This window comes from Tachypleus tridentatus, chromosome 12 (assembly GCF_004210375.1).
Source record: "Tachypleus tridentatus isolate NWPU-2018 chromosome 12, ASM421037v1, whole genome shotgun sequence".
Lineage (NCBI taxonomy): Eukaryota > Metazoa > Arthropoda > Merostomata > Xiphosura > Limulidae > Tachypleus > Tachypleus tridentatus.
The window spans coordinates 3,618,747-3,634,070 of NC_134836.1; the positions used below are offsets into that span (position 1 = coordinate 3,618,747).

General features: G+C 32.3%; 1 protein-coding gene across 3 annotated transcripts in view; it reads right to left on the minus strand.

Moving 5' to 3' along the window:
* The window catches only part of LOC143235395 (uncharacterized), a 65,825-nt gene that overhangs the window by 30,583 nt on the left and 19,918 nt on the right, over positions 1-15,324 (minus strand). For all 3 annotated transcript variants that reach the window (XR_013019156.1, XM_076473524.1, XM_076473525.1), the window contains 4 exons: positions 11,041-11,145; positions 8,967-9,149; positions 8,143-8,244; positions 6,664-6,804 (listed from right to left, as the gene is read on the minus strand). Coding sequence is in view for 2 of the 3 variants with exons in the window: in XM_076473524.1 (XP_076329639.1) it covers positions 6,664-6,804; positions 8,143-8,244; positions 8,967-9,149; positions 11,041-11,145 (531 nt within the window). In the remaining variant the exon portion in view is untranslated. The remainder of the gene's footprint in view (positions 1-6,663; positions 6,805-8,142; positions 8,245-8,966; positions 9,150-11,040; positions 11,146-15,324) is intronic.

Sequence of the window (15,324 nt, forward strand, 5' to 3'; positions counted from 1 at the left end):
CATTTAAAACATGTATAAATTTCATCAACACAACTTGTGCCACACCTAATTTCGAGAGATTTGTTTCAGCTTTATAGCCAACATGTAAAAGTTACATAAGAATATATATAATCATTGTAAAAAGTTCATTTTACACTACAATCCAACAATAGTTATTTTGAACTGGTTCACAGTTTTCATCACAGGGTACATGTGACTGCCTATATAGTTGACTGCTTGACTGATTATAGCACTCATGGTTGTTTATTTGTGTGTGTGTATTTCATGTAGCAAAGCCACATTCAAAGACTCTTTTAATTTCAAATATATTCTTAATGTTCATGATCATGGCTTTTTTCTTTACTGTCTTTATTTGAGGTAGGTCTGTCGACCTCCATGGATCATGCCCTGGGTCGATTGGGCTGGTCTTTGTCATTGGAAGAGGATTCCAGCAACTGAGGACGTGAATGAATGATTGTTTTGCATCTTGGGGTGGGAGAAGAAGATGTACCAATACAACAAAAACACATGAAAACCAATTAAACAAAATACTACTACAAATGAAAAAAACCAACACAATCTCAGAAAACGTTTATTCTTATCTACGAAACACCAACTCACACACACCACAACTATATGGCACCCCCAAACTTCATAAACCTGATTGTCCACTACAACCCATAACGTCGACTTATGAATCATTTAACTACAACCTCGGTAAATATATAGCATGCACATTTTCTAAATGTGTAACATCCTTCTGTTCCTTTTTCAAAGGCTCTTTTAATTTTAAATATATTCTTACTCAACTAAATCATAAAGTCTTAATGGCCAGTTCTGATGTAATCTCCCTCTTCACAGAAGTTCCAACAACTGAAGCATGCAAGATAGCTTTAGAACTTTATATCCAAAACCCCAACCCACTTATACACATCACCAGCAACCAATTAGCAAAACTTACAGAATTTACTATCACAAAAATTAACTTTATGTTCAATAACCAAAACTATCTACAAATAAATGGCCTCAGTATGGGGAATCCCTCATCACCAGCTCTAACCAACATTTTTATGACACAGATTGAATCTCAAGTGACCTTACACCCACCACTATACTGGTACAAGTATGTTGATGATACAATTGCTGAATTCACATCTACAGATCACACACTTAGTTTCTTCAACCACGTTAACTCCATACACCCCAACATTATGTTCATCTGTGAAAAGGAAAAAAAAACTAACCAAATAGCATTTCTTAACCTCCAGATCACTAGAGCTGATACACAATTCAAAACAGAAATCCACCGAAAAATCACCCACACTGGACTATACATTCCTTGGAACAAAACAAAAACTTGACATATTAAGAAACCAAACAGACACAGCCACAAAACTATGCTCACCTGATAAAATTAATGATGAAATCAACAAAATATAACACTTCACCAACATCAATAAATTTCCTCAAAAAATCGTGGAAAAAATTATATGCATACACCTAGACCAACAACAATAAATCCCAAGATACAAAAAAACTACAAAACCTTATGCTGCTGCATACCATATGTTCCCGACATCAGCAAAAAAATAACCAACATTTCAAAAAACGTATAACAAAATGCAAAATTCTAGAAAACACCAAATTTATTCAAAAACTAGGTACAAAACTTAAGTCCATATTATGTAAAAATTACACTGACAAACACAACACCAACATAATTTAAAAATACAATGCAACAACTGCCACGACTTCTATATTGAAAAAACAAGCAAACAATTGGAAACTAGATTCAAAGAACAAAAAACAAAACACCTTCACACGTTTTTGAACACTGCAAATCAAATAAACACAACATAAGCACAGGAAACTCCCAGATACTAAGTAGTGAAACAAATAAAAACAAAGGGAAAATCAAAGAAGCCCTACTTATACAGCAACTAAAACCAAAATTAAACTAATATAAAGGAATACCTTTATACCTATACTAAGTAATAACCTAACATCCACCTGCAACACCCCTTATCCCGCACCTGTTTATACTCTCATCCCTGAGACGTGCATAGCAACGGACAAGTTGCAAATTCTCTTTGTTAACCTGAAGATGACCTAGGAAGGTGAAAATGTTGTTCTCTGCTTATGAATAAAAGTGTTAGTACACATACCAGCCTTTCTAAGATACATTTTTATTTCAAGGAGGTTTCTCATCACCAAGAATTTCATTGCATTGTAGGTTGAAGATAATAAATAAAGTTTGTGACATAGTAGAGAAAATGAAAAATAAAATGTAAACATTGAACTTAAAAAACTTTTCATATTAATTTATGAGGTTTTTGACTATATGTAAATGAAATATAAAGACTATTAGATGAAGAAATGTATTTTTATACTTAAAATGAAAATCACATTGAACTTGATTTATTAATAATTTGAATTCAAGTAAGTACTATAGAAAATCATAATATTTTTAATGAAAACACCTAATTATAACATCATTCTTGGTGTGCAAGATACTTATAATCTTTAAAATATCTTACCAGTTTTTGAAAGAATACATTAAGAAATCTCAGATTACAGTATGTATTGTTGCACATGCAAAATTCCTGATATGGCATTCTGTAAGTTACTCAAGACTATTGCAAAAGGGTTACTGCAATATTAAAAGTTGTTCCATATACCTGGATTAAGTATCTTTTTCTGAAGCTAGTTATTCTACTTAACCTTCTAAAATTCTTTAAGAACTGAATACAGAAGGGCTGCTATGTACTCTCCTCAAAAACAATCTTTCATACAACACAGCATTAGGCCAAACAATGTTAAAATGTAGCTCTAGTACATATCATTCCATCACAACTTTATACCATCTGTGATTACCCTGCAACTTTCTGATTTGCATATTCAAAATTAATTTAATATACAGGATGTCCCAAAAAATGTATATACACTTTGAATTATTACAACTCACTCAAACTATCTTTTTTTACAGGTGCAACTGATTTGAAGTAATGGCAAAAGCAAGACTAAGCTTTGAGAAAAGGAAATTTATCATAAAGTGCTACTGGAAGTGCGAGAACGTAGCTGAAGTGCAAAGATGGTTTAGAAGAGAGTTTCAAACAGATCCACCAACACGACTCACCATTACTAGCATCAGATATAAATTTCAAACAAATGGAACTGTTCAAGACATCCTTAAAGGGCATTCTGGAAGACTGATGTTGTCCACCAGACCCACACGAGAAGCAGAGCTGTTGGAAAATCTCCACCAATCTCCAATAAAATCTGTTTGGCAAACAGCCCGTGAGACAGGAGTCCCAAAATCAAGCGTCCATTGCATGTTGAAGTGTGTTCATTGGAAAAATTTTATTACAGCATTAGTCCATGCCCTCAATGAAGATGATCCTGACTGGAGAGATGAATTTTGTGAGTGGTACCTGGCAAAATCTGCAGAGGATGCACACTTTCCACACAAGATTGTCTGGAGCAATGAGGTCACATTTAAGTCAAATGGCTCAGTTAATTGCTACAATTGCACTTACTGGGCACCTCAGAACTTGTGTATTACGGTTGAACACCAAGTAAACTTACCAGGGGTTACAGTGTGGTGTGGATTACCAGTGTTGGGCATAACTGGACTATTTTTTTTCGGAAATAGTCACTGGTCTCGTTTATATGAACTTGCTGCAAGAATCTGTCGTGCTATGCATTCAAGAGCAATTTAGAGATGAAGAGTTCTATTTCCAGCAAAATGGAGCACCTCCCCACTACCATTGTAATGTGAGGGCTTATCTTGACAAAATTTTGCTGAACAGATGGATTGGGCGAAGAGGTAGCACTAAATTTCCCCCACATTCACCAGACCTCACATCTCTAGACTTTTTTATGGGAATATGTCAAAGATATGATTTATAGCACAAAATCTGCAACAATCAATGAGCGGAGAGCAGCAATTGAAAGAGAATGCACCCAAATACCAAATGAAATGATTCACGAAGTTTGCAATTCCATCTGTCCACGTTATCACCAGTGCCTGGATCAGAATGGTCATCGATTCAAACACCTGTGATAACTCAAAAGATTCTACACTTGTCTTTTTAATCTTGGATTATAAAACCTAGATATATCTTAATAAACATTGTATTTACAATCATTCAAAGTGTGTATACATTTTTTTTGGGACACCCTGCATACACACATCAAACTCTTTCCTTAACACTGCAATTAAGCACAAGGTGTATCTTTAGGTTAGAAATTCTAAATATGCAATATGAACACAGTTTTATAAACTGAAAGTAATAATACTGTACAGCAGAAAAAGCTTTTACATACCCTTCCTAAAACTGATCTACGTCACACCACCTACAAAATGCCCAGCAATATCAAAATGTAGTTCGGATATACAATATTCTATCATGCCTTTATACCTTCTATGTGTCATGATACTGTCTGGTTTGTACATTCAGAATCATTTCAGTATAATCTACTTAAACCTTTGTACACACACAAATTTTCCTTTAACAAACTGGAAAGTAATCACAATAAAAGTACCTAAAATATCATTCTGCAAAAATATCAAAAAGTTTCAAAATTAAAAAAGTTTATGATATGATATCACTGACTCACACACACACACAGTGTCACATGATTCTAAGCAGTAACTAACCTGCACAATAAGTCTACAACTGTGTGCTTACAAAGACAGTTTGCTGTTTGGGTTGAGTTGACATGCAAAATATAATAACAGCACACAAACAGTACTACTACATAGACATTGTGTGAAGTATCAAAATGTTTAAAAAATCAGGATTATATTCTAATACAACAACTCTTTTCCATAATTTTAAACAAAGCTTTCTCAAAACTTCGTGTACAAAATGGAACCATTATTTTATATACCAAGCAGATAAGATTTTCAAAATGAGTTAAGAAAGTTAACATTTTCCTAAACTGAAAATGTTTTCCAACAATACATACTTCCATTGATAATATAGTTATCCTTTGACATCAGCTTTGCCTACCTTAGCATTGGTAATCTCTCACATGCTCCAGTCTTTTATATCCCACTTAAATGCTCTTGGCAATATTTAATTTTCAAATTTCTTTCCCCCTAGTCACTGCACCCTTTATCTCAGTATTGTATATGAGCACATCTCTTAGCTAATGTAATCACTTTTTCAAGACTCATACTGGCTTTTAGTGGGGATGCATGGCAGGAGAGTGTCAGCAGAGGTAAGCTTTATTGGAAATACATTTTAAAGTTAGGAAAATGTTAACTTCCAAAACATACTTGCTATCTGCTGACACTGTAGCTAGAATCCTACATTGAGAAGATAAAGGAGCTGGTGCAGGCATAATCCATGCAGAAAGCATTTGTATAGAACAGTGGTGTACCAAGAGTTACCAGAGAGTTAAAATGAAAAGACTTATCAGGATATAGCAGAACTTAAAAGGAGATAGAAAATCCTACAAACATGCCAACAACTCCAACTTATATGTCACTAGCCAAAAAAAAAAAACTTCTTCCAGGAGGCAGAAAACGAAGCCAAGCAAACAGACAAGTACGAGTACAAGATCCATCTATCCTGTCATGTAATAAAACAACAAATCTCTCAGCTTGAACCAGAAAAATTAGGAAGAAGAAGAAACTAAATAACTTCCCCCAACAACAAGGAAGGAGTAGATTCAAAGAGGATAAGGAAAACCCCACAACCTCACAAATCTAAGTGATTAATAAAAGAAAAGGAATAGGATCCAAATAAGACTAGTGAGAAGTTGACATAGGAAAGAAAAGTGTAACGAAACAGAATACAAATTCTCCCCAGGATCAACATAGGAGGCAACTTCAGAAGCTCCAGGCCAAATGAATGTCTTCATCTCTCATAAGATAAAAACATGGACAGTTCCAGCCAAAAAAAACCCTTCCCTACCATAGAGAGATGCCAGATAGCAAATGAGAAGTACTGCAGGTTGGATTAGCCACCTTGCTGACAATAGTAATACAGGAATTCATGCCTGTAATTATCACATCTAATTTACTTTTTTCCTTTGAAATTATAACTTTACTAAAATCCACAAGGTGGTGCAAAAATCACAATCCATAATTGGACAACGTGTAAAATTTCATCAAAAAATAAACCATGACCAATGCCTTTTTCAGAGAAAGTTATTACATTATCTAATTGAGGTACTTATATACAATACTGGGATTGAGGGCACATTGACGAGTGGAAAGAAATTTGCAAATTAGATATTAATAAGGGCACTTAAATAGTGTATAAAAGACTAGAGCATGCAAGACCAAGGCTTAAATAGGCAAAACTGATGTCAAAGAATAGCAACATTGTAAGAAGATGGCATAATTTGGAACTTGTTTAATTTTTGAATGCACTTCACTTTTTGAGGAAAAAAGTGCTGAACTTCCCTTACATCTTTTTGTTTTACAAAATATGTACTGCAGTTATGTTACAGCCACTTGTGTTCTTGTGACACAATGAAAATGCGTAGTTCAAAAATACATATTTCTTACTTTTCTGATAAAAAGCTATGAGCACGTTATCACAACATATGTAGTTACTTATAACTCATAACTTTAGCCTTTCACAATTAACAATCAGAGCTACAAATCTATAATGTTTAACCTCATGTATAAGTATTTATAATTTTTCTATAACAGTTAAACATCCTAACTGAAAAAGGCTCTCTTTTTGTCTCCGTCTCCAAAAAGGAACATCCCATAACTCTAGCTTAGCTTCAAAACCACATTCAGCAGCAAATTCTTGGAGTTCAGATAATTCCCTTTCTGTGGCTGCTTTGCTTTTTAACCTCAACCTGTGTAAAAAAGTTAACCTGATCTTCTATTATAAATACTAGAATAAACATGTTAGTAAGGAAATAAATACTACTTCTATTGTAAAAACTCAAATTACCACAATAATCAGTATTATATACATAAACAGATGTTAAGAATAACAACACAAAAATGGGTAAACTGGATTATTAAAACAGATTTTGAAATAACTTACAATTTGTAGTCATTATATTTGGTACACTAATAAGGTTCAAACACATTCCAAAACACACAAAACTACCTATTTATCACAAATTTTAAAATATTACATTTAATCTAACAAAAAGAATGGAGAGCTAAGGTAGAATGAAAGTTTATACTTTATTATGCTTTCAACACAATCTTAGCTTTAATATTTGCTTATAAAATATAACTAGAAAATACTTTTGCTTATTTACAAAAAGCAAAAAAAAAAAAAAAAATTCCCACATTTTTTTGTTGTTGTTACTATTCCTGGAACTAAAATATAAAAATAATCATCATAAATAATTTTATAAACCAGGATCAAACTGTTATTTCCCCAGGCCTAATTTAACAAAATATTAGCTCCATGATAACAGATCTTTTATTATACTTTATACGAAATACTGTAGCAGTTGTACAAAATGTTCCAGCACTAACAGTACCACCTGAGCCATCAAAACTACACTTATTCAAACAAAGGAAAGAAAAAGATAATGAATAAAATTGTCAAAAGAAATTCTAAATGTTCACATATTGGTGAACATAGTACTAACTAGTCCTTTATCATTCACAAATTTTAGGCAATAAAAGTTCTTTGAAGAACTAAGGTTAGAGGTGTTAATAATTTTTGTAGTGTTTATACTGAAAAAAGAAATTCTGAAATATTTATGCTCTTTATCAAATCAACAACTTTTATAATTTAAATTTACACTAAATGAGTCTTGAGCTTATTTTACACTTGCAATATCATTCCAACAGTGGTCATGTGACACCTGATTCACTGCAGTTCAAGGTATGTAATTCAAAACCTGTTACTAAGCAGTGTTTCAACTCAGTGCATTTCCTATTTAAGTCATATTTTCTGGATGTTATTTAGAGCCAAAATTGAGAAATTATGACATGTGTCAATAAAAACAAGGAACTGATGGTGCTGAACCTTTAAGGGCTTTTTTGAAACCTGCTGATAAAAATAACATAAGTTTTACAGAATTTCTAGTGCTGAAAAATGTGTTTACAAAACTTTGTCTCTCGAAGATTTTCATGATCTATGCAAAACCTGATCAACAGCAACAAAAATATCATCAAATATGTTATTACTAGCAAATAAATTTTATAAAAAAGAAAATGGTACACACGTTGTTATCATTGACAAAGCATTTTCTACATTTCCAGCCATTTTTGTTTCCATAGACATTTGAGCAAAATTATTGTAACCAAGAAGTTTAGCCTGTTCTCTCCTATAAAAGAAATGTACTTTAATTACTTGAGTAAATCTATGAGCAAGATAAATATATTTATATTATGAGCACATTGTAGTACATTTAACAAAATCATTAAATATTCCATTTTTTATGTTATCAGTGAGGTACCCAAAATTCATTGGAATTTTATATCAGCCACAAAAAATACAGGTATCTTAATATGGAAACAAAAAAGAATAAAAACTTTTAAAAAAGAGTGATAATCATTATATTAAAACAAAACCTTAGTCTTATCATCATTTAAAAGGAGATTTTTACATTAAGTGATGGCCATAAGCCTGATTCAAGTCCAGGATTTTTTAGTATGCACACACACACACACACACACACACACACTTAGATAATGAAAAAAAATATTATTTTACTGAACCCAATAATCAGTACTACATCCATTTAAGAGGTTAACTCATAAGAAACAGACTGAATGTTCAGTCTTTATAAATTTTGTATAGTTCCAAACAATTTGCAAAAATTTATACCATGTATTATTAAAACGCATTGACTTCAAAATCAGTATATATATACAAAGTTTTATCACTTACCACTTCTGCCTTTGAGCATAAATTCTAGAAGCCAAAACCAGATCTTAACTGCTATGCTGATTCTACTGTCAACTTATATGATAAGCAGCCTGTATCAAAAATACAAGCTTTAGTAGTGTCTTTCATAGATATGCCTAATTATCACTCATCACTTACCTTACAGAACGTATTTCTTCTATTTCAATACTATTATTTACATCTTTACTGGTTGCTGAGGCCAGAGTCACATTAGCATTCCATATGTTCCACCGAAGTAGTCTGTCACTGCAAAACTTCATGAAAGGGTTATAGATATGTGGTTCCAAGGTAACTATCCAGGGACCTCGAGAAGGATTAGTTCTGCCAAGTTGAAATTGTATGCTATGCTCTTGACAGTAAATATTTTGCAGATTTACATGATTTATAAACAGATAAATAATTTTACCTATAAAACTAATTTTTCACAAAATTTTACAGAAACAAGACTCAGCCATTCTATCTTTGAAAAACTGCAAATATGTTTTTACAAAATAACAAAATTAGTATTTTAAAGAAACAATATACATTTGTAGTAGTTAATTTGTAGTTTGAAAACATAAAAAACTAAAAGCAAGTTTGGTTTCCACTTATGAAGCTTCACTGTGTTTGTGACATTTCAAACCAGGATTATCTGTTAGTGCACATGTGACTGAAAATGGCAAAACATTCTCTCATGCATTTATTCACTATTGTAAATGAAAATAATGAAGTAAAACTTTGTGAAGGTACTTTTATACTGATCATCAGATAAAGATTTATAATTTATTAATGATACAATATTGATTATATGATTAAACTTATCGTCTGCACTTGCGAAATTAATTCCAAACAGAACTAAGCATAAAAGGCTAAATAACTGTGAAAAAGAAAAACAACTTCTAACCTAACTGATGATCAACAAAACAAAACTTATGAAAATCATGTTTTAATTCTTTCAGTATGGGCTTGGTGAACTTAACTGATAATGTGACCTCTTTGTACTCATTTAACTTCTTTACAGATTTAATACCACTAACTTCTAAAATAGTGGCAGTCTTTCAGTTAACATCATAAGTCTTTTACGTAAAAATTAAAAATATTTTTCTTAATCTCAAATTTCCTTTGTATAATCCCTGAAACCTCCTATATATAAAACTTTTGTTTTACAGTAAAATTTTCTATTTTATCTGTTAATTTCTCTACACTATATCTCTTCAGGGTTGTTCATTTTGAACAACCTCATAACCACAAATAAAATCTAAATTACCTTTTTCTCCTTCTAGAATGACTTCAAATTATAATATGAAACTACATTCACCTTAAGTAGCTTGAAGCTCATGGAAGTATACACCTATTTATAATTAAATTTTACTACTTTATTATCTTTTGGACTGTGATTAACTACTATTCACATCATTATAAGTTGTAAAACACTAGAGGAATGTGCAACTCACATTACACTATCGAATTACATTACCCATAAATTGCTCACGTGAATGCCTCGTGAAATATTTTTTATTTATTTTACCAAATTTTATCTTAATTAACCTAAAGAGATCCCTATTTTTACATTTTATTTACATTTACAATAATAAATAAAAAATAAACATGCAAAACAAGAAATAAAGTACTCACCCAAATCATTTTTTTTCCTATCATCAACTGTTGATGACGCTTAATCCTACTTTTTTTTATACTGATGGTAGTAATGTACTAAATAATTTCTATTTAACTAAATAATTGCACCAAAGAACATAGACCAATAACATGCAAAAGGTAGACATTTTTCCCAAATTCTCACAATTTTTCTCAGAGCCATTCTATGAACCATTACATCACTGCTAAAAATACAGATGATGACCTAAATTTATTTTGAAATGGAGATTATGACATTGAATAATTGATGTAGCACCACTGGATGACATCTTGCAAATACAGATAAAATGTAAATTGTATATAGGTTGGGTGTTTTCTCAAAAATTATTCTGTTGGTTGTCACTAAATTTATAGTTTTGATACCTATTTTTTTTTGGTAGAAGCCAAAGGCTTCTAGATAAAAAAAAGGAAATATAAGTGTGCTTGGTATTTAAAGAAGTAAAACTTTCTTATCACTTGCTAGCTTTCTTTCTTACCAAGCAATTAGAGATAACAAAACATTGCACTTTTTTTAAAAATAAGTTTTACATTTCAGCATATGCTTGAGAGTGCAAACAGAAAAAAATATCTGTCTTACCTATCAATTGCCATTTTCTTGATAAGTTCTTCAGGAAAATCTGCTATAATTCCAATATCTGTAATAGTATGGCTAAATGCTGATCTTGCTCTAGCTAACTTGTCCCTTTGATTAAATAAAACATTCTATTTAATATATGTCTCTTAAATATAATTATAATTTTACACCGAATAAGAATGGTTACCAGAATAATCATTTGACGACATTAAATAGTGAAAAAAAACCATTTTCTCTAAATCTATTAAATAAAAATTACCTAGCCTGAGATTTTATGACACAGATATAAACATTTATTTGAAATATTTAGACACCATGATGATACTTAACAAAGTAATGTTTCAAAAATAATAAAACAAAACAGCAGCTACTGCCACTTGCATGTTTTTATATACACAGATTACCTTAGCACACTGCTGAATCTTAATAATTAAACAAATTCACTGAAATAACATTAAAAGTACTCCAGGTAATACATTTTAATACATTTCAAACTTATTTATCTTTTCAAAATTAATTTGTCACTTGCATTAGTCCTGAAGTTAATGCAATACACTATAACAAACAAACAATATTAAATGTGCTAAAAAAACTTACTTATTTATCGAAACTACATTATTTCAAACTTCAAACAGCTGTTGTATAAATTAATTTTATTCTCACTCATTCAATATACAGAATGAAGTAATCAACTGTACAAGTAGGCAAAATAAGTAACAAGAGCAAAAGGAAGGGAGAAGGTTTATTTTTACAAAGTTAATAGTTTCCTTACTTGAAAATGTATTTCCAATAGATACTAATCTTTTCACACAGTTAAACTATTTTTTCTGCATGTTTGCCATAGTGACTTGCATGTTACTAGTCATGAAGCAACTCTCTTCTAATCTCATATGAATTGTGCAGCTGTAAGGTGAAGTAATCCTGCAGCAAATCCTATTGGTTGATGCCACACCTCCATGTGCACTTATTTCTTCTATGCACTTTTACTTGTGAATCTTCAGTCTTTAATGAGGCAAGTACGAAAATGTACATAAGAAGTGGGTAGTATGGGAGGAAATGTGTGAAAAGAGGTATCTATTGGAAATACATTTTAAAGTGAGGAAGATGTTAACTTTCAAGATAAAAACCACACATCTGCATACAGTTAAACTTGAATCACATGTTTAAGTGGTGGAGGGACCAGCATAATGATTTATTTAGATTAACTCCCTTCAGAAAGCACTACATGGAAGCTTATGGAGTATGACACCTGATAGCAGGGAATCCATAGAGGCACATCCATGGATAACTGCATCTCATTTCTTCTAGGATATACTTTTCACTCAAGAAGAAATGGAGGAAGAAGCTGTCTGAATATTTGCACACATAAAGTTGAACAACCAATTATGTGTAGCACAGTTGGGTTGTATTCAGACTGTACCTTGTGTGTTCACCCTCAAATCTACCAACACACTCTGCTGGACAAACTCTAGCTGCAGGTGACATCTGCAGGGTTGGTTGGTTTGGTCTTTTATGGAGCAAAGCAATGAGGCTATCTGCTCCAAACAAGCAGTAAAAAATTAAAATTAAAGTAATATTATTAAAATTCATAAAAATGAATTAAGATAAAACAAAACAAAGTTTAATTTTTGAATTAAAACATAAATAACATTAAATCCAATTTTTATATCTAGTTGACAGCAGTAAGATAGAAACTACAGTAATACAATTTTTATAAGACTTTCTGTAGCAAAATTTAACTATTATAACTCACCATGATGACTAAAAGGTAGTTCAAACATCAGCGTCAGACACTGAAGTTGACATTTCCAGTCCTCATTTTCAGTTATTTGACGTTATGGCCATTTTCTAATTTCAAATCGAACTAGTTGCACTTTAATTCTTAAAAGGGAAACACATTAAAAATTAGAAACTTAAATAGTATTAAAAAGATTAATGGCCTTTGAAAAACTAAAAACATTTATAAGATGGGCAGTGTCACCATCACCAATGACACTGTCTAATGTTATGGATAAACCTTGGGACAAAACATGTTTAAAATGGTGCCGTCCTTGATAGTCACAACAATGGCAAGACAGTAAAATGTGGTTTATTGTGACCTGAGTGTCACACAGACAACACATTGGTGCATCAGTCCTAAATAAGAGAAAATGATGAGTTAAACAACTGTAACCAATGCGTAGTCTAATTAGGACAACTACCTCTTTCTGATCCTTATGAAAGCAAGATGGTCAAAGTCCAACATAGGGTTTTATTTGGAAAAGCTTGTTTTCACATTTCTCTTTCCATGTTGACTGCCAAATGGCACAGAGCTGAGCCTGAAATACATGACCATAGTCCATGTATAATGCCAGAGCAGACAGATTTAGCTGCAGTGTCAGAAAGCCCATTCCTGCAAATACAAACGTGGCATGGTATCAAGAAAAACTGGAATGTTAAAGAGAAATGGGCAAGTCGGTTTTGAATATCGGTAAAAACAAAATGAGAACAAACATGAAGCAATTCCAGGGCCACTAGAGGACTAAGCGAGTCAGTATAAATAGTGCAACTTGAATACTGCTTAGCTTCTGTGTGATCCAGGGTAAGAGAAATGACATACAGTTCAGCAGTGAGCACAGAAACTGTAGAGCGGATTCTGCGAGCAATCACCAAACCACAACAAACTATGGCATAGCCCACAGAGTCACCTGATTTTGAACCATCTGTATAAATAGGAATGGAAGGATGGTTTAAAAGATGTTCAGCTAATAACAGTCAGTACTTCCAATTGGGAGTAACTGCTTTTCTCAACTGACTTAAAGAAAGGTCATATTTGGAGATTGTAATGAGCTATGGTGGGATGGGCTGACCAGTGGATACAGTAATGTTATTCAAGAACAGACCTAATTCATCCAACTGCATCTGGATAAGAAAAACAAAAGGAAAAATGGCAGATCATCTGTTCTGAAAAAGCGTGGCTCACTGAGGAAGGAAAACACAATCCCAAGTGGGATGCTGTGGTAAGGATTGAAATGGAAGAGATGACACAGAGGATGTTCAGTGCTCTTGTACATTTGAATCATAGCTGCTTGATGTGTGGTATAAAGGTCAGCTTACGGTCAAAGATAAACCTCAAAAACTTTGTCTCAGAGACAACAGGTAGCACAACTTCACCGATATAGAATTCAGGATCAGGGTGAATATCCCGTCGGCAGACAAAGTGCATGCAAATGGTTTTAGAGAGAGAGAAGTTAAAACCATTTCCTTTGGTCCATTTCAGTAAAGGATTGAGAGCAGTCTGTAACTGCCGCTCAATACACTTCATGTGTATGAGATGTGAATCTCGTTGACATAGAGCCCACTTGCAACAGTAAGAGGAAATTATTCAGTGATGGCATTAATCTTTATACTGAAATATACTGTGAATATACTACCAAGGAGAATAATGAAGAGTTGCAAGAACAGATACATAGAGGGAGTTAGTGTGCATAGAGGTGTGTTACCCTCCAGCTGGTGATGGGTTTTGCTACATGATTATGTCATGATGCAGCAGCAAAATCCACATGAGAAAGCACTTGGGTTATAGGGTTTGTTTTATTTCACATGAGCTTAGGTGGGAATTGCTCCAAGACTAGTGGCATGTAAATCTCCAGGGCAAACACATGGAGAAAATAGTTTAACTGTAAGAATAGGTGTAGTACTGTCTTCAAAAGGACAATAACTTTTAGTTATGTGATCTATTTGAAATTCTATGAAAAGTGCATCAGTAATTATAATTTATATATATCAAGAGTACAAAAAATAGTTTTATTTATAATTTAAGAATCCTCAATAATTCTTACAAGAAAAATGCCAATTCTAATTTTATGTTGAGAAAATTTAGATTCACTATTAACACAGTTTTTCATCACAACAATAAAAAGATATTTATGTCAGTTCCTATTGAGCCAAATGCATAACATTTTATTCACAATAATTACAAGAAATATTTGATTTTCTTTGTGAACAAAGTGCTATTAAGAATTTAAAAGTCATTAAAATCATATATTACAGTCCACACTTATGAAATACAATATAACAATGAGAAAGTAATAATATTATATGCTGCTATTTTTAATGTTAGTGCAATATTATTTCAGTGGTGCAATTTTTCGTGCCTTTTGCTTGAACTTTCCTGATTCTATTACTTTCACACATGTCATTTAAGGTGCATTATTTAAAAATATTTTATGCAGTCAGATAAATAAATTTACACAGATGTCTTTATTTAATAAAACCGTATGTAAAGTTAACAATAAAGCATGTGTG